This window comes from Pygoscelis adeliae, unplaced genomic scaffold, assembly GCF_000699105.1.
Source record: "Pygoscelis adeliae isolate BGI_AS28 unplaced genomic scaffold, ASM69910v1 Scaffold436, whole genome shotgun sequence".
Classification (NCBI taxonomy): Eukaryota; Metazoa; Chordata; class Aves; order Sphenisciformes; family Spheniscidae; genus Pygoscelis; species Pygoscelis adeliae.
The window spans coordinates 846835-867938 of NW_008825051.1; the positions used below are offsets into that span (position 1 = coordinate 846835).

The window sequence follows — 21104 nt, forward strand, 5'->3', positions numbered from 1 at the left end:
CAGTGAAGGGGTTGGTTTTCAGTTTGGTTGGTTTTTGTGTTTTTTGTTTGTTTACTGAAACCATTCATGTGACCTCCTTGGACAGAGACATGCCAAGATGGGCTCACATAGTCACACTCTGAAATCTCAGTGATTGGGAATCTATCAACTGCAGGACTGGAAGAGGCCTTCCTAATGCATACAAATAAGTAGATTAGGATCTTGCATCTCCATCTGCACCTCTTTTCAAGGCTTGAATGATTTTACAGGACATTTTTACCAAATTATTTGACCAGACAGCAGCTTTTGAAATATGGATTCACTGGTGACACATTTTGAAAAACATGTTTTACGGAAGGTCATTTTACAGAGGAGCTGAAAGGGCAGGAATTGCACCCCATTGCGTACGTCATGTCCAGAACAGCAGGAGCAGAGGAGCAGAAGCATCTTCTCTAAGGATACCAGGAGAGAAAACTTTTTGGCCTCATGTGATGGGGAACAGGTACACACACTGACAGAATATACGTGGACTTCCACATATACAGAACAGAACAGAGGATGGCTCAAGTTGTGGCATCATACACAGCTGAATACACGCTCATTACCTTATTATGGCCTAAGAGGGAGATCTTGCAAAAATTGACCCATACTAAATCGTGACACCTGACACTAACACAGTCCTGAGTGCCCGAGAACACTGTTCTGCACAGGACTGGAGTGGGAGGCAAAAAGCATTTAGCTGCTTGCGGACATGTAACCAATTGAATTCTGATATAACTCGAGACGCAGACAGACTTCACCTAAGAAAGTACCAACAAAGAACAGTTAGCCCCATGGAGTTTGAACTTCCCCTCCCATCCTGCAAACACAGCATTTGTAGCACACACCAAAACATGAGGGATGGGCAAAATAATGGTAGCAGCCAAATAGCAGATCAAAGGTCTGAGTGAGCAAATAGTTCATTAACAAGCTCGAAGCTATTACCTAACACTGCAATACAGACCCCACTGTGACTTCCAAAGCACCCCCAGTGCTAGAAAACATCACCACACCCAGTACCTTTTCTAGTCTGGCTTAGGTCTTCAGACTCCACAAGCCAGCCTGAGGCAGGGTGATCAGGTCAGACGAGCTGCAGATGAGAGGAGGGGATTCCTTCCCAGGTGAAGTTTAATAAAGGCTTATGAACATGACCAGAGCACAGCCAGTGCTGAGCTGAGTGCTCAGGTCTGGAGATAGCAGGAGACAACTGTGGTGAGTGGGGAAGCCTCTCTGAGTGTGTGCACTCAGCACATTTCCTACCCTCTAAACTCCTTCCTCCTCATTGCTCTCTACATTAAACACTGCTATCAGACATCCAGAAACTCATCTCCATTCCCTGCCACCCCCTCCCTTTTTTTTTTTTAAATCACAAAGCAGGCATCTGCTTTGCAGTTTCCAATTTAGAAGCAAGTGCCTGGCTGGTAGAGGGACATTCACGTGATGTTTTGAACATGGACAGAAAGGTAGTGAAGAGCCACAGTTTTTGGTCACAGCAATAGCTGGGATTTGGGGGATCAGGTCAGGGGAATAACAGTCCAACATCACGGCAAACAGCACTAAGGCAGAGGACGCTGAATGCCTGACAGGAGAAGAGTCAGGATAAAGTACGATGCACTAGGCAGTACATAGAGGACATGCCTTCCACAGTGTAGTTCTCTATGACTTGACTTCCGCATGCTCCATGATTCAGCTCCTACTACACTCACCTTCCTGCCCTGACGATCTTTCCAGGAGATCCAGCGCTCTCCATTGCGGCTATAGTCAATTCGGTAAGCACGGGCAAATTCTTTGCCTGTGGCACGGGCATGCCGTCCCTGAGTCCCAATCAAGGTGACAAAAAAGAGCTTGTGCAGGTCAATTTGAAGGAACTGTACATCTTCTGGTTGCAACAAGCCAGCCGGGCACCAAGCTCCATCCCCCTCTTCCCTTTGTAACCTGAAGGGAAAACCACACACATTAAAAAAATCATAGAATCATAGAATCATTAAAGGTTTAAAAAAATGTCACTTCCAAGGATCCAGCCTTCCCAGTAACTGAGGAAACACCTTCAAACTTTGAAAGTTGGGAGAAAGAAACCAAATCAGCAAGTGAGACTTGACAGCTGGCTACCAAATACCTCTCCCCATTGGGGTGATGGTCGATTGAGACTTATCAGAGTCCTGTAGCCAGTTTTGCCCTGTTCAGAACAACTCCCTCAGTTTCGGATATCTTTCATTAACTGTTAGAAGTAATTTCTTTCCCAGACACACACTTTCATGTTGATCGGAAACAACTATGCTACTCAGTAGGTAATTGCATACTGCATGCTTTTTAGCACCGTGCTGGTAAAGTGCATACTCACTTCTCCTAAACCATACAGTAAGGCCTGGACCTCTGCTTGACCACCTCCTACAGCTCTAACAAGCACAAAGAGGAGCTATGTTAAAAATACATTTTAGAAAGAAAAGCTTTGCCCATCTACAAATTATTCTGGGTCATCTCAACACATCTTTCACCCTTCCTTCATTCAGCAGGGTTGCTTGTGCAGGACACTGCTAGGTGTATGATGTGAAGGTCTCTGCTTCAAAGTTGAGCATTCTGGTACCAGCTGCAAAGATCAAGGCTTTAATCCTTGGAGATTGCATGCCGAGCAGAGTGCTGTAGCAATCAGCAGGTGGAGCCACTAAAGGAAACTGCCTTACCTAGGCTTCTGCAGGCTCAGCTGTCCAAGCCACAAGGTGGTGAGAGTTTTAAATGTGAAAGATTTATCCAGACACAAAAAGACTATGTGAGCTTTTTAGCAACAGGGATTTCTTAACAAACAGCAAGCCCCTGAAGTGCCCTTGTCTTTCAGACAGCTATTCCATCTCTAACTGATGGGATCAGTGAGTGCCAACCCCTGTGCATCAAGGAAGGCAGTACCCAGGAGACACTGAAGGTCAAGGCACAGGCTAGAGAAGATTTTTGTCTCAGGTTGATCAGCTGTTTGTGCAAGACTTTCTTACAGTGAAGTGGCAAGTAAAAGAAGTTATGAGGAAAGGCAGGAAGGGTGACTGTGAAATGACAGGGACAGACATCTGCATAGGACAACTACGACCCCTAACAAAATGAAGTCAGCTAGAGGGTGCCTTCATGTCTTCACCCTGTGGACATCGATGGTAACAGATGGTAAGTGGTGCCTGAAGTATTTGCAGAACTGGAAACAAGCCATACCCCGGAGAACAAAGTAAGTCTCCCAGCTTTCAGACCCACAGGCTTGTTCAAACTCCGTTAAAAACAAACGACACTTAGCATCTTTGCTCTACCACAGACTAAAAAAAAAAAAAAAAATCAAGCACTAGGAGACTTTTACGATTTTGGACTGCCCAAATTCATCATAAAAATATAAGTATCATAGTTAATCTGAAATTCATATCTGACTTGCACCAAAACTGTAGGAATGTTTGGTATCATCATTATAAACAATTCTAAGGAAACCTACATTTGTAAGTATTTTGCAAATCAGTTAGTAGCTTTAAGAGAAATGAAATGACAAAAAAAAAAGAAAAGCCAAGCTTCTGAGAAAGACTGTAGTACTGCTTGACATTGAAAAAAAATCCTTTAGCTGCTTTGTAACAATTCCTTAACTCTGCAGTTTCCAGGTTTTTGAGTAAAAGTGGACACAGCCCATTTCCTCAATACGATGCTGTTGAATAGTTCATCCTCGTAAATGATTTCCTGTGATTTAGTTCAAAGTGTCCTACAAGAATCTCAGGGGCACTGTCCCTAGCTAACTTGTAAGTCATAAATCCATTAGAGATTTATTCACAGAACTATAGGAAGACCAGGGTCGGAAGCAACCGCTGGAAGTCTCTAGCCCAATCTCCTGCTCACAGCAGGGCTAACTCCAAAACTACATCGTGTTGCTCAAGGACTTGTACAGCCACATCCTGAAATTCTCCAAACACTGAGACATCACCACATCTCTGGGTACCTGTCTGAGAGCTCCACCACTTCATTCTCATGGGGAAGGATTTTTTTTTTTTTCTTAGTATTGATTCAGAATTTCCTGTATTACAGCTTGTGACCATAACCACTGCCTCTTGCTCTTTCACTATGCACTAATTAGATTTAATATGTAAGCAGTGAACAAGCTAAGCAAACTTAAGGTTGCTTTAGGGGTGTGGGAACTTCTTCCTCAATCACATGCTAGATATCTAGAAGAAAAAAAGGATTGCTTTTTTTGCCAGAGATTAACCTACCGTGCATACTGGGGTCCTGTGGAATCATACCACTGGCTGGAAGCAGTGATGTCTTCATCCCGTATTGTCCCTTCATGCATACCCAAAGGGTAACGGCATATAGCTGAAAACAGGAACAAAAGCAAGTAAAAAAAAAAAAATCAATACCAATTCTTTCTAAATCACCAGGCAGGTTTAATTAAAAGGCTATCAATGCCTGGGGAATAAACATGGCAATGATAAAATAGAGAATACAAATAAAGAGGATGAAATAATTACCATAAACTGAAATAAGTAATGAAATACACTCTGAGTTAGTATCATCCAGCAGAGTCTGGGCAAGACAAAAAACTTTACAAAGAAACATTTTAAGAACATGAAAGCCAAAATCATACTAGTGTTAATGGTTGCAGGGACCTATTTTACAATGAAAAATTATTTATCAATAATGATGTGACACAAAAAGGAAGAATTTGTTAAATATTTTTCCTCTTCTTCTGGAATAAACTGGATGCTTGACTTGCATTCAGTTAAGAACAATTATTATTATTATTTTCACCAGTCCAGTAACAAGTGAGAAATTAAACAGCTTCTATTACAGATGACTAGACCAGCTTATGGAAACATCTGCTCTGTCGTGTCACCACAGGTTAGAGCTTACATTTGAGCCCAAGCCCCTGACCATCCACACTGCCCCATCCTGTTCCCTGCCTCGAGCCTCAAGTGGAGCAAGCATTTCTCTCCAAGCATGAGAAGACTCTCAAACTTGGTGCCTCCAGGGAGTACAGACACAACTGGCTCAAGCCATGGAGCTCTACAAGCTCAATGCACCAAAGACAGTGCTGATGTAGCTTACAGATCCAAGCTGGCCAAGCTCTGTCCCCTGACACAAGCCTTTAAACACATCTTGGAATATTAGACATGTTTCAGAAAACTCAAAGTCTTAATGTATCCATTAAGGCTCAGTATTCAAAACAGGCAAGCAAGATATTTTTGTCAGACTGACATCAACAGCAGATTAAAAAATAAGTTATGTGTGATTAAATCATGAAACAATTAAAAGACAAAAACATAGTCAATGGCAAGTCCCAGAAAAAAAGGAAATGGACTTTCCTATAGACTTTTGGTCTTTGTCCTCTGAGCTCACAGCAGCCCCAGCTCCTCCCCTGTCTGCAGTGACACAGGCAAGTGCCAGCACGTGCTCCAGTCACTCCAGAGTGGCATGCATGTCGGCTGGCATCCTCACTGCTACGCCGCCTGCTGCCGTATCAGCAGCTCTGCCTGCCTTTCCCTCAGCAAGTGCACTGCCTTGGGCGTCTTCCTCATTTCTGTATCTCAGGACTGCTACCCTTGTACCAAACCTGGATAAAGCTGTTCACCAGGTTCGGAAGCTACAAGAAAAGACAGAGGCATGAAACCCACCTTGTTGTTACCACCATAGAGAACAAACAACGGCAGGCCAAATAACTACCTGACAGATTTCAAGGTGGAGATGTTTGCAAACAGAGGTTGTTTCAATAGGGTTTGGCTGCAGCTGTTGTCAGGCACAGTATCAATGAGTGTGTGATGTTCTACATATTCCTAAATAATCTTGTAAAGGAGATGGGTGGTGAGGTGACAATGTTTGCTGATACCAGATTATTTAATATCGAAAAAAGCAAATTATGGGAATACATACAAAACAAACTAGAAAACACCATTACACCACTGTATGTATTCATGGTCAGATGCCAGTCAGATATGGAATAGAGCTCTTACTCCTTCATTCTCCCATCAAAAGGCAGAGAAGGCGACACAGATGATACAAAAGGAAAGATCAGCAGCCTCATCATTACAAAAGAGATTACTGAATGAAGTACAAAGATCATTTATACCCTGAAGAATTACTCACCGTCTCTCAAAATACCAGAACGAGGAGGCATCAAAAGATCAGGTAGCAGAGTTCAAAAACAACATATGCATCCTTAATCTGTTAAACACTCTGAATGCCAAAGGTTTACATGGGTTCCAAAATCAGCTAGACAAACTCACAGCTACCACAGGCAAATACACAAGCGCTAGCTCAGAAAGCTCCTAAGCAGCAGACTGCAGCGAGCCGAGAGCATACCTGGGGTAAAGCACTGCTGTGTGCTTGCCCATCTGCGCGCTCTTCCAGAACCAGTCAGGACACCAAGCTGGATGGGCCTCTGGTCTCACCCAGAACATTCATTCATACGTCTGAGGTTTCTTAACAGTAAACAGATTCTTCTGTTTACAGAAGAATTCACTGGGAGGCAGCTGGTGTCTGGCTGGGATCAGGCATGATGACTGTGGTTGCTGAAAGCCAACCGAGGGCTCTAACCCTGCTCTGATACTGAACAGTAAGTTTAATAAACCAAACTAGCCTCGCCTGTCTTCACTCTTACCTGTCCCACCACAGACAGTACAATCTGATCTATTGCTGGCAAGCTAGATGTTGCTGAACTATGGGTAAATATCTGAAGATTTTCTAGAAGGGTTGAGTCGTCATCTGAAAGCAGAAAGTGGTTTTGTGTTTCTGCAGCAGGAGTCCTGTCTGGTCACACCTTCTTTAAAAGGTCAAGTGCACACTCTACAGCAATGCCAGACTAGAGAGACTAGAGAGCTAGCTAGTTGGGAAGGACTCTCGGGGACCGATTGCAATCCTGAACAAAACTCATTCACTCACAAACCCAGGGCTGGCAGATGGAAGCCAGAGTTGCCCTGGCGTCAAGGGATGCACTTTGTAGGTGGCTGTGGCTCTCACCAAAACAAGCAGCATGAGGCTCTCACCAAAATGCACATCCTATCAAGCAAAGCCATCCTTGGGTTCCGATTAGGTGCCACCAGGACTCCTGCTCAGGTATTTTTTACTACGCACTCAGGGACACACTCACCTGCCATGCAGACAGGATACATGGAGGCTCAGAAAAATGTCACATCCCACCTCTGTTAGCGAGGCCAAACAACTGATGCTGGGCAAAAGGACTGCATAGGATCCTTCCTACACAGGTCTGAAACCATCCACAAAGCAGCCCCTTTGGTTTAGAAGGCAATGCAGGAGGTGCTCCAGACCACTCCTGGAGCAGATCAGGTCAAGATAATCAACAGAGCCTGTGGGTATCACAACCGAGGAGCATCAGCTGGGCTATGGGTGTGCTGGAGTCTGGGTGGGAACAACAGGGCATGGACCTTTGGGACAGAGAGGCAGCTGCGCAGCTGTGGGAGCTGAGAACGCAAAGCTGCTTGAGGAAGTCACAGGCAGAACTGAGAAGCGTGAGCAAAGCTACATGCTTATTTCTTGGTGGAAAAGATTACTGCAGGAGCATGGGACCACAGCCCTGTGGTCACAGCCCACCCCACCTCCCAGGATCCTGTGGTGGGGGAAGCTATTCCTGCACCTTGGGGTGTGCTAACTTCTGTACTTACCACCACCAAAAGGGATCTACATGTGACTGACCCTCTAGCTGCCGTCTTCCCTCTTCTTCCACTAGTTTTAACCATCAGAACCAGACTGCAACCCCAGTTCAAAGTTGGACATGGTGGGGAGGGCAGCGATACAGTGCAGGGCATGGCTGTGTAACAGGGCTCACAGGAGTGCCTGCTGAGCTCCCTCACAGGCTTCACTTCACTTCTGGCTGGTTGCAACACAACCTCAAACCTCTACAGAGATCTACAGGCCAGAGCAGGGTCAGAGCCAGACACAAAGGACTCCAACAAACAGAGCCAGACCCAGCAGAGCAAACAAAGGCCCTCAGGGTAGCACTGCTGCCTCACCACACCTTCTGCCAATCCAAAAAATGATTAGACTCATTTATTTCACAGGCTGTCTCCAGCTCAAACCACCTCATTACGGGGATTTTTGCAATATCTTGCAGACCATTATCTTACTCATCTTCATCATGATTATAACTTGCCAAATGCCATAGGACAAGAGGTCATGCCCTCCACTGGGACTCATAGGCTCATATCCCTATCTCCACCCTAGCTTGGTGCCAGGTAGGGTTTTCTACCTTTCTTTCCACACCTCTCTCTCCAGAACCTCTCTTGCTGGCTGGAGAGCTGTAGCTTATGCTTTGCCAACTGGTAATTTACTTTCCACAGTTAGCACAGTATCTCTGAGCCAGTCTAGAGCCAAGTTTGTTCTGCAGGCCACATGGTCAAATTGATGAAGACATAATCAGAGCTCAAAACAGGCCTCCTGAGAGCATGGACCTTCTGAATGGACAGAGAAAGGAATATATCCATGTGCCTGAGCCCTCCTGGGAGTCAGGAGAGGTGTTTCACTCCAGTACAGCTGTCAAGCAAGACTGGCCAACTCAGTCCAGAGGAGGACATTCAGGGACTACGTTAGTGATTATGTTTACATGCATTCGTTACATTTATATGCATTCACCATGAGAGGGCAAAGAAAGGCTGAGACCGAATATATGAAAGGTGGGAGATTAGAGTCCTCTCCCAGCCTGGCAGCTCCCTACCAGGGTTGACTTCGGTGCCAGACGGCTCAGGCAGTGAGACCAACAGTAGCATGCAGAAGATCATGGTAGCAATCGGAGGCGCTGCGCAGGGTCAGATGGGTGCGAGTCCTTCAAAGACAGCAGCTGCCATCTACATTTCTGAAAGACAAAGCAAAGAGAGAAGATGAGAGTCCTCCAAAGACAGGACTTCTCTGTGCTGCAGACTTGTTATATTGTCATTGCCTCGTGATGAGTTGGGCAATCTTCCATGCCTTCCAGAGTGTCTTGACCTCAGCCCTACTCTGACCCATCACCTGATCAGAGGCTTAGTGAAGAACTAATGATTGCCTGACTACCTATACCATCTCTAAAGCTATTAATGTAATTCAGCTTTTAGGAGCTCAGCTGCCATGACTACTGTGCAGACATACTCTCTTAACTGCACTTAAACAAGTCCAATGCAAAGTAATCTCTCCCCATCGATTCTTCACTTTCCTTATTATATTAACAAGGACTGAAGCTGCATCTACAATGAACCTGAATAGTCCAACCAGGCTCCCCAGGCAGGACTTACCACCCAAAGCACACCTCTATCTGTACCAGCTATCTACTCCAAGTGGCCAAGTGGGCACTCTGGAGCTTGTCACACAACCGTAAGATAAATGTCTAAAACACAGCGAAAATAATCTCTCCCTACATGTCCACATTGCTGCCAAAAGAGCATGTGCGCTCACACATGCGAGCACACTTAATTTCCTGTTTGGAAACAAGGAAAATAGCAAAGGGCTTAAACGCTGGCAATTTCAGCGGAAAGCCACGATAACACCTAAAGGAACACAAGGTCATATCAGCAAAGTTATGTGAATTCTTTGTGTCCACATTCACTACAAAGAGCCTCAGGAGGCTCAGTTTGCATCCTGGAAGATAGCTTTAGGAAGGCAGGTTAGAGGCTCTATCTCATATTGAAACATCAGGTGAAAAGAAAACAGAAAAAATCAATAAATGAAAAGTTGCCAGGACCAGAGGGTGTTTGCTCAAGAATCCTCAGAGTGGTAGTAAAAAGGCAAAACTGAATGTTAGGATTTGTTAGTAAAGGAAGAGAGGATAAAAAAGGGACCATCACTATGCCAGTGCATACACACGTATAAGAACGACAGAGCATCAGATGCCATTAACTTAGAGATTTGTAACAAAAGGCTGTATTTTTTCCACCCAACAAAATTAAACTGTACAAGTCACAGCCATGAGTTGCCATGGATACCAAAACAATTGGATATATTCACAACAGAAAGCTACACCACGGCTTCTTAAATCCGAAGGTAAAACCTTTGGCTCAGGAAATCCCCCAGCCGCAGATTGCTAGACACCCAGAAGCTAAATCAGGGTTAGAATCACTGAGGCTTGCCCTGTTTTTATTCTCTTTCCTAAGGATTTGCTACTGGCCATTGTCCCTGCTGGATTCCAACAGAAAAGATGGCTCTGAGCCTGAAAAACAACTAAGGGCCTTCTTGGGAAAAGAGCCAAATGCTCATGCAGGAGGGGGAAACTAATGATCGGTGGATGCTGCCTGGCAGTGCTGTGCCCAGCCATGCAACAATGCAAGCGAATGCAAAAAAGATTAAAAATTGCCAGGACCCCTCCAGCTTCAGCCACCTCTTGTGCTCCATGTAAGCACCCTGGCCAAGGCTGGGAGGAGGGTGACCACAAGGTTCCGTGATTTTTGTGGCATCTTGGGTGGCAAGTGTGCAAAAGCAAAGCACTGGAGAGAAAAGGCAGACCATATCTCAGCAGGAGGGTCTGGCAATCAGAAAGAGGTTTTGACCAAGCACTCCCAAGCTATGTGTGCATCCAAGGTCATCTTTCCCCCCTGCTGTGGAGGGGGGTGATCTCTGATGCAAACACACCAATTCCTACCATCCCACAACAGACTGCAAGTACCGTGGAGCAGAGGCTTCTTGTAGCCATACAGAGGGAGATTTTGTAAAGACATTTTTGCAGCAGAGTTTGAAGACAGACCTGGCGGATGTTAATTATGCAGGTGATTTGCTAGGATGCCCCAGTGGCTCCCAAAGCAGGACTTGCAAAGGGAACTGCAGAGAATTCAGCACTAGAGGCAGCTGTCCTCCCACAGGAGGTGACAAAGGAAAGGGTCATGAACATTAAGGCTTTAACTTTAACTACGTTCCTGGAGGAGGTGATGGGAAACACAGCAGAGAACTGTTTGGTGGTATGTGAGGTGCCCTGACCATGGCCTAGGTGTCTGCCCAGATCAGCTGCACTATGTGGGTGTAGCCTGGGCTAGAGAAGATCCTTCCACTGGTCCCCATGCTGGACCAGCCACTGAACAAAGCTGCAAGTTGCTGAGGAGACCCTGGCAGGAGAACAGCAGCTTGGAGATACCTCCCAGGTGACTTCTCAGCTGGAAGTTTAAAAGCTGTCAGCTGTACTGGAGCCCACAGATAGCAGAGGATGAGCACACATATGTTCCATGCCCTCACCACCCCCTTCAGAGCCTAGAAACAGAGCCTGGCAAACAGGCATCTGTAAAGACACAGGCTAGCACCCACCAAAATACCCTGGGATTTCCCTCTGTAACATGGCCAGGGTTAAGGGAAAGGGTGGCCAGAGAGCACTGAAATAGCAGTCGTACTAGGTGATTTGTACTAGGCTAGGTGAGGACCAGAGCCTGTGGAAGCAAAAAAGAAATGAGAGCAACCCCAGACATCACTAAGTGTTCAGATGCCTTGGCTTCCCATTTGATCCAGAAGTCCAGCAAAGAAGGATCAACAGCAGGAAGGCAGATGCCCAGGCATCTACCTGCAGTGGAGCACAGGGACAAAGGAGCGCCCATCCCCTGCCATCAGCACAGAGCCCACAGCCCAGCTGGGATCAGCTACCACCCCAAGTGAAAGGTACTAAGCTTGAAATTTAGCATAAGGATTTTGGCTTTTGACAATAGAGTAGTTGTGCTAAGTTTCTCTCATCCTCTCAAAATGACGTGCAAGCAAGTCACGACAACAGCCGCCAATGTCACAGCAATATAGTAACGTGCTGTGTAACACAAACAGCAACCTTATCTCATTTGACCAGGTACAGACCAAACACCATAATTTAAATGCCTATTTGCTTTATGCAAAGCTCACACCATGTTCTAAATCACACCTACTGTATTGCCACATAGCCAGTCACAACCACTTGAATGCGGCAATCTGAATGTAAAAGATAACAGGAGGGAACAAGGAATAGGGTGGAGGGTGCACAAGGAAAGTCACATAGAAATGCCCAAGCACCATGTCAGCTCCAGCCACTGAGCCAGCAACCAGCACTGGAGGAAAGGTGTGGGTTGGGGTGGCTCAGACAGTTGTCTGTTACACCGTATCCTGCGGGCTGCAGGCAGTACCCTGTGAACTGAGGGCTTCCCAGGTCTTGATGGGTACGTGGAGCTCAGCAGGTCACAAAAATAGCATGGCTTGGGGGAACTGCAAGCCAAAACTGGAAGATGTGGCCATAGAGGCCAGCCTGGCCTCCAGGAGAGAAGAGCCAGCTCTGAAGGTTTCCTTTAGAGCTCGCCTGTCTGCAGCTCTGTGCCTACAAAAGCTGGCTTTGAATCTGGCCCTTGCCTAAAGAGTGTCCAAGATGAGCAGGATGAATCCAACTGGGATGTGCCTATCTCCACTGATGACAAAGGGAACCTAAATGGCTGGCCTGGACTAGCCTCATCATTTCCAGGTGGCCACAGTTTGGTGAGACAAATTCTCACCTTTGTACATGGCAGTGACGAACTATTTCCAGCAGTTCAGCCCTATGCAAGGACCCCAGCAGCTGGGTTCAGGCTGTGCTGGGTTTGCTCTTCCCACCACACTTGGTTCCCAGTCCTGGACCACCGAAGTGGATGTTTGTGAGTCCCGGGAGAGGTGCTGCACACAGGGAGCAAAGTGTCATTTCTCATCTTCTAGTGCTCTACAGCAGCAGTTGTTCTCTTGAGCAAGGACACCAAGAGTGTTTTTCACTCCTGTCTCGTAATTTAGAGGAGCCTCAGCTCCACTCAGGAGCTCATGCTGCCGGAAACCGCTGTTTGAAGAACTACTGATGTTGATTTCTGCTGAGTCTAAATCTCAGCTAGTAGTTGATTGGATTCCCAAACTGCACACTTCCAAGTGCTAGAACACACTGGAATATACTACTAAAGACAAGCCTCTGTACAAACTGCTTGGAAATCATCTTCCTAATGATTTTTTTTCTGGGTAGACAACTCGATACTTTTCTTTGTAGCTCTTTCAGCTGCATTAGAGTCCCTTGCTGTACTCACGCCTTTCTTCCTGTCCTGCCCACACATACACAGAAAGTGCCAAAACTACAGCACAAGCCCAAAACCAGCAAAAACAGGATTAGCAACATCCTCACAGAGGCAAGAAAGTGTTAAACTCTGTTCTCGGGACTGAATGGATCAAGTTGCTAATTGCTAACAGCTGGCTGCAGGAGAATAAAATCCTGTTACAATCATTGTGAGAGTGGAAAAAAAAATCTACTTGCTGAAAAACTCACTAAGAAATGCAAAAGAGGGCAGTTTTTCCCAATATACCCAGCAGATACCAGGTCTAAAAAGCCAATCCATCCCTCTGCAGGGAAACAGCTCGCCGTGACCCAGCACTGTCCCCAGCACAGCGTGGGGCCTGCAAGCAAAAGCGTTGGGCACAGTGGGCACAGGAGGGAGCTATTCTTTAGTGATGTGCATGAAGAAGGTGGGACTTGGAGCTCCTCCAGGTACTGTTCTCCCTCCAGAGATCCATTACGGAGGTCTGGCATGTTTGCAAGCCTCTCTAGATCCCAACTGAAACAGGCATTTGTTTTAACTGGTTCCTTCGCAGATCATTACCTCGGAGTGGGACCTTAGAGTTTGCTGCAGGAATCCCATTACGGATGCCCAGCATTGCGGCAAGGAACTCCACAGTCATGATCAAGACCCATAGCTGGGTGTATGATGCACTCTGTATGTATTACAAGAGGATCCATCCTAAATCAAAGTATCCTCAGAAGAGGTTCAGGAACAGTCAAGACAACTGGACGATATCTCCTAACATTCCTAAAGGAATTCAAGGAGGAAACAGCAAAGCTATTAATTGGGACCATATCTGAAGCCTGAAGAAACAGAGGCTGGAAAGTGTGATTTCCATTTTTCTGGCTCCAGAATGATGGTGGAACATTTCTCTTTGCCTAAGAATTAATCTGAGATACCCCAAACCCAGCAGTTTTCCTCTGGAGCACACACTTACAGCCCGTGCAGCCCCAGTTTGGACTTTACAGAATTCGCTGATGAAAATGCTTAGCAGAAAGGATTCTGATCACTTCTTAAAATGGTTTGCTTAGTTTACAATTCAAATGCTTCTTGCTGCTGGTATCAATTTTGGTTTTTTAAGAGGGCTTTTAAGCCCCAGCCATCTCCTCCCTATACATTCCTATTTACCATTAACAAAGATTCCGCCTTTGCAACTCCCCCCCACAAGAGCGCGCAGGGGCAACAATCTTAAGGAAAGGCAGTATCTTCTAATGAAACCAACTGCCATTGGAAAAGATTGGCAAAAGCAGAGCAGGGCTGCTGGCCTGAGAAGATGGCCACCCACTCCAGCAGAGCCGCTGGAGGGTGAATGGATGGGACCAGTATCAGGACAGCCATGCCGCATGTGCAGGTGCTCTCCGAGAAGGCAGCAACAAGTTTTCCCTCAGGTGAACGCGGAGCATGGTCTCTGTGGCCATCCCTAGATTCAGTCAACCAGGTAGCGTGGGGAGAGGTCTCTGCATGACACATGGGTGGCACCTGGACAAACCAAATGCAAACAGGGACACCAAAAATCAACATATTAGTAACAGGGGAGCTGGGCAGGCCCAGCAAGATGCTGGCATGAAGCACGAGGCTACAACAGGAGTTCTTCAACATGGGCACCAACAGAGATGGCCAGAAAGAGCATAAATGCATGGCAATGTTACGAATGTGGTGGGGGACATAGGGCAGGAACAGTGACACCACAAAGTGATGTCCAGAGCAGCAACATGTCTGGACAGATAAAAGCAACCAGATTTTAGGTGAAAGGGCTGGGTTAATCAAAATGCATGAGAGAGCTAAGACACAGCAATAGGAAAAGTGAGACAGGAATAGGCTCCAGCGCGATCTTTGAGGTGGCATTAGGAGACCTGTCACCACAAGAGACACAAAAGAACACATGGGGCTAAGAAAGGGACCACAACATGTGGGAGCGGCACACGGGGTGGGGACAGGGACAGCACAGAACTGGGTCTAAGGCAGTGGCAGGAGAATGGGAACACTGAGGTCTGGGTGCACTTTGTGGTCACCTTCTTGAAGGGTGGGCGATAGGACTGTCCTGAGGCTGAGGAGGGTTTGAACCTTGTTTTCCATGTTGTAGCCAAACATCTAACAGATGTTATGAAAAAAGTGACACCTTACATTTGCTAGATTTTAGGAGAAAAACAGCATTGCAGTCACCCATGACATAGCCATTTAACACTGGGAGAAGGTTCAGCCCATGGACCCAAGCATGAAGGAGTGCTTTATCTACAGCCCAGAGAGAGGTGCGGGTGTTTTTGCAATGGAGTTGGAGACCCACAAATCCTCCAGCATTTTCCCATTGCCTGCTGGCCAGTCCCACAGGAACGCGGTGTCCTCGGTTTGTGAAACTGCACAGAGCATTTTTGTCACAAAACCAGACTTGGGGATAAATGAACAAATGTAATTTAATCCATCAAAGTAACCAGGCCAAAATTAGAAGCCATTAGAAAGGCAAAGCCAAAGATAAGGAAATGCAATTCATTGTACTAACAACAGGTGCTTCTTAGCTCAGCTAATCCAAAAACATAGCTACCCTTCCCCACCGACCCTAGGGCGAGGGTACTCTGTGCTTATCTCAGCTGAGGAAGCTGGAGGTACTTCCCATGACCCAAGCAGACTGGCCAGGCACGTCGCGACTCTAAAGGGGACATGAACGCACACCGTCCCCCGGGAACCCTAAACCTAAACCCAGCAGCAGGGGCAGGGGGAGCCTCACTGCACTCCAGCAAGCCCTCCAAAATACAGGTCCCCTCAACTGAGGAGCAGCCTCTAGGCTCCAGTCCCGCTATTTCTGCATGACAGATGATGCAGAGAGGGCAGAAGTGGCAGGGGAACAGAAAACATACACAAACAAAAAGCTACAATTATCTCCTTTCTCCTTGCCCAAGCAGCAGTGATCGCTGTCCCTTACCAGAGCTTCCTTCCCATGCAGAACGGGCACCAGAGAGCACCTGGCACATTGACATTTCCACTCTATTCCTTACACTGGCGTCTCTCTCCAGCTTTTTTTTTTTTTGAGGAGGTCACTTACTTTCTTTTTTAAACTATCCTTAAAACACATCAACTGCAAGTTAGCAATAGTCCTCTCAAGACCTACAATCTTCCACTGCGAGAGTCTCACGTAGCAACCATATATATGACACGTTAACCACACAGATGACAGATGGAGTATTAAGAGCACTCAATCTAAACCACCTTCCTCCCTCCCCGTTCTCAAGGGGCTCCACCATAACCTTTTACTTAACTGTACTCAAACTTGCATTCAGAAGGAGATCAGGTTACTGAGTCGCAGAATTATTCGGGCTGGAGGAGATCCTCAGGAGAGCATCTAATCCCACCTCCCGCTCAAAGCAGGGTTAGCACCAATTTCAGAGCAGCCTGCACAGGACTTTGTCCAGCTGGGTCTTAAAAATCTCTGAGGATGGAGGCTCCCCCACCTCTCTGGACAACTTCTTCCACTGCTTGACTGTCCGCAGAGGGAAAACTTCACCCCTCCTTATGCCAAGGCAGAACCTCCTGTTATTTCAGTTGACGATCACTGTCAACCCTCCCTGCCACACACCTTAGTAAAGAGCCTGTTTCTGCCTTCTTGATAATCTGCTCTTAAGTATCCCAAAGCCTTGTCTTGTCCCAACTAAACCACCCTGGCTCCAACCACCTCCTCAGTGAAGCCAAATTTCAGTATTAAGTTACTTAGTATTTTCTCCCAAGTCACTGCTTGTGAGACAGAGGCTCTGTACAGGCAGTGGGACAGCTCTGGTCGGATTTTGCTATGACTCCCACCACCGTCTTCTTCCTGGGCAAACTAGGGAATAACTGAGTTTGTCCCATACTGACACCAGAGCATGGCTGGAGCGCTATTCCATGGCCCTCTGTTTAGGGACTGCGTGGATCACATTCCCACTGCTATTTTTGAGAGGTATCAGGTGGCACTTTATAAATCAACTTATTCACCATAGTACTGATCGGCGAAATGGAAACTGAGATACTGCCACCTTAGCACAGTGAGAGGGCAGGGACTGGTTACATTAACAGCAAATAAAGACCAGATACTACCAAAACTGCCCAGGAGGGTGTTTCTCAGCTCAGAGCCCACCAGCTACCAGCAGTGGTGAGGTACCCTAGTAGAGCATGAAGGATATGCCAGAGATCAGACCCTGCCCAGGGCAAGAGGGACCTGCCTTCACCGCTCTGCCCAGGAGCTGCCCCGGGGACCCGACACACTCCTGCTCCCAAAGCAGAGCCTCTTCTGCCTCCTGGGAGCAGCAGCATTTGGTCAACGGCAGGGAACTTAGTCGGGATCCAGGTATATGATGTCAACGCAGTTACTTTTGGCAACCAGTACAGGAATCTCATTAAAAACCACAATCTGAAGACTTTTTGGACGTGATCTGCTTTCCATCAGAGCACATGGATCACTGAGCATATTCTTTCTTTAATTTGACATTGATTTACTAATGCACCAGCTTCCCCAGATCTCACTCTGGATGGAGGTTAGTCTCAACTGCCTGTTGGTTACCTGCTCCCATTATTTTAAAACACTGCCACAACATTTATGTTTTCCCAAACCCCTGGAACTCCTTCGGTCTTCCCAGATTTATTACACATCAGCAGCCAGGATTCAGAAAGCTGCTTTGCCAATTTGTTTTAAACAAACAGGTTCCAATCTTGCTCAAGTTTCAAAGACTTCAAAATGTTATCTTGCGTTTAACACCCTCCCTCACGACCAGTGCAGCGGAAGGTACTTCGATATCCTCATAAAGGAGAGTACATCATCCAGCTTCTCCCCAAACACAGGAAATGTTTTACTTCTCGTTATTGTTATTAGCAATCAGTTGGGTTTTTTAACCTTTCCCAACAATATAAACACCATTGATGAAATTTATTTTGTTATACAGATATTAAAATACTTCTCACTGCCCTGAGATATTTTTGCCATGCTTTTTCAGTGATCTTTAGCTTTCCTAATGAATTGCCTACCTTCCAGAATACCTAGTTTACAGTAACAGAAACTTATCTACAACTTTTTTTGCAAACTGTTCTTAGGGGATTCTTTTTAAAAGATAAAACATGATTACTGGGACAGACTCTTTGCAAAACCAGAAGGGAAGCAAACAAAGTCATGTACAGCAGCATGTAGTACCCAGCACCAAGCTGAGAAGCTCCTGGTTTTTGCAAGGGTGGAAGCCAAACTCTAAGAGATGGTTCAGTGAAAATCAAACCAGAAACACTATTTTGGAACATCTACTAATTTAGCTGGCAATCTAGTTTCCATCAAACCACCGCAGAAATGCTGATACTACCAAAAGCTACGTTTTATGAGTTTTGTTAAATGTCTCTTCATATTCATAAAACAAAAATTCAGTGCACCTGTCAGTAGAACAAGGACCTTGCTCTTAGCTCAAGGAGCACTACTGATCTGCTGTAACCTTACCAAAAAGATGTTTGTAAGTGTGAAAAGCCATGCCATGCATCTACAAAAAGATACCAAACTGGAGGAAGCTTTTCCAATATCAGAAAGAAGCAAAAATTATCATCACTTATTACATTCCACAGAACAAAATAACTCCAAGTACCAAAATGCAGCAAGTGGAAAGTGTTACTGCCCTCCCACAGCACACTGGCCTGAACCAGAGGGGACAAGGCAGGTTGTGTCCTCAGTGGGTATCATTTCTTCAGAGGCTGAGCAGAACATGCATCAGGGCACACAGCTGAGAAAGCAGTATCTGGGTACACACAGCTGTTACATTCTGCTTGAGCAAACTTTGTTTTCTACACAAAGTGGTCTTAAAGTTTAATTTATGAAATGCCTGGCAAAGATGGGAGCAGTGAGTAGCAACATTTACGGATCAGCTGAAATTGCTGCATCAAGCTTGGAGACTCCAGTGAGGATTTCCAGGCAGGTCTAACCATGTTCTGCTGGGTTTACTATTTACTAGTACAACTCCGCAAGATAAAATTTAACTTCTCATATACAGAGATGAAATTTCAATTAACTAAATGTTCCAGCAAAATACCTAGCATGACTATAGACAGTTTAGAGGAGATCTTTGCTTACCACAATGTATTTCAATAATCAAACCAAATGTTTTGCTTATAAACAAAGGAAAAGAGAAGAACACTGAAAAAGCTCTCGCAGCATTTCACAGCTACAGAAAGCCAGAATGGCCAATTCTGATCAAATTTTCTCAAGACAGACCAGAAAACAGGAGCCCACAGAGAAGTAATAAGATTTAGCAATTACACAGAAGGCAGGTAGCTGTAGGAAAATCCTGGGATTGTTTGAGGCAAAGAGAAGAGAAACAGCATAGATGAGGGGAAAAAAAGAAATATGTAAAATAATGATGCCTAGACCAAAAAAGGATCCCATTTACCTCTTTTCCATATTGAAAATGAACTGAAATTAAAAAACAACAAATTAAAACTGAGGAAATGAAATTGCACGGCATACCACGCGCATTAAGCCTCTGGGACATATTGCCACAGAGCAATGTGGGAGTAATTCAATAAAATATTGGAAGTGGATCTACATAATAAGAACATCTGCGATTCCATTAGCAGAGTAAAAGAAAGAGTACACTGGATATAAATTTTCATCCAGCCAGGCATAAGCAAACCGGTAATTAATGCGACCAGAAAGTTATCTCCTGCTCAGGCAGGTTATTCTGCATTTGTCTGCATTCAGGCTCTTGGGTTTTCATGTGCAATGTGCCAAGCAGCTGCCTGAGATAAGATGGGTGCCTGAGTAGGTGGGCTGTGATCTAATCCAGTTTGGCAAGCTTTGCGTCTGTGTATAGAGATCGCATTTCAGTTTTCCGCAGCTTATTGTGCAGCTTCTCAAGGAGAGAAACAACACTACCCACCTTTTTTGGTTTTTTAGCAGAGATTATCCTCTGTGACACAAAAAGGGCAGATGAAATTTCAGCCAAACCTATTAAATAAATACCTGCGGAGCAGTGAGCGACTCTGGAATGCTCCGGTGGAAACACGGCTATTTTGGAAAGTTCTCAGCACCTGAAAAAATGGGTTTACTGGGGAAATAATCAGATTTTATCTGGAAGGGCTGCTACTGGAGAGCCCCATGGTTAACCCTAACAACAAGGATTCTCAGGAGTAGCTTCCTGCATATTAATACTCCTGTGTTTTAGGCTAAACGTGAGTCTGAGAAAGTTTGACAGTGACAAAAATTGCAGTAGGTGCATCAAGAGGGGAAAGGGACGTCTGCATCTCCTCAGGAGAAGAGGTGAGCAAACGCAGGTGACGCACGGGCACAAAATTCACACAGGGCAGGAGCTGCCGGGGCTCGGAGGCCAGGAGCATGTCCCCCCCAACTTTCCCACCACCCACAAGTGACTCGCTGCCAGCCCCAGTTTTTGCACATCTGACTCAGCCCTAGCCCTGAAACATTTCAGACAAGCGTGTCTGATTGAGAGCTCAAACACCATGGGCTTTCCCGAAAGCCCCAGAAACCACTTCTGCCTGGGAGAACGACACCATCCAGCTTCACATTTCTACCCAACAAAAGATCCCGCGGGTCCCAGAGGGCCCCAGACATGCAACGCTGCAGGAATACCCATGATCTGTGAACCCTCCCGCAGCTGCGGGAGGAAAAACAGGGCGCGAAGAGCCACCATCTCCCTACCAGCCCAGGGAGGAAAACCTTCACCTCCCAGCACTGCCACTTCTACAAACCCCCCTCCATTTCCAGCAAGTCTCCAAAGGCATTCGTGCTTTAGCCGATGACAGGAATGCGCGGAGGGGGAGAGCTGATCGCAAGCTGAGAGCCGAGTTAAGCTGGAAGGACCCTACCTGCCTTGCTCGCGGCCTGCTGAGCACAGGGAACAACTGCCATGTCTCTTTTGAACTCCATAGGTTGAGCCAGGCTGTAGTTTCGACATTCCTTGCAACTTTCCACCAGCACACATGATATGTTCAAACTTGAGTAACTCCTCCCTCCTCCCTCCCTCCACACACACAGACAGGCCCAGGAGATGGCCCTGCCTCTATCATCCCAGTTCCTATAGCAACTCCTGACCGAGCAGATGGAAACAGAGCTGTTTTCTAGGCAAATCTGCCTTCTTGGATTCCTCC

At 46.1% G+C, this 21104-nt stretch overlaps 1 protein-coding gene across 1 annotated transcript in view; it reads right to left on the bottom strand.

The window, feature by feature from the left end:
• The window catches only part of LOC103918934 (discoidin domain-containing receptor 2-like), a 46241-nt gene extending 25335 nt beyond the window's left edge, over positions 1-20906 (bottom strand). The window contains exons 1-4 of the mRNA XM_009326359.1: positions 20823-20906; positions 8693-8830; positions 4239-4341; positions 1725-1953 (exon numbers count right to left, since the gene is read on the bottom strand). Coding sequence (XP_009324634.1) covers positions 1725-1953; positions 4239-4341; positions 8693-8756 — 396 coding nt within the window. The 5' untranslated portion in view covers positions 8757-8830; positions 20823-20906. The remainder of the gene's footprint in view (positions 1-1724; positions 1954-4238; positions 4342-8692; positions 8831-20822) is intronic.
• Positions 20907-21104: the final 198 nt, after the last annotated feature.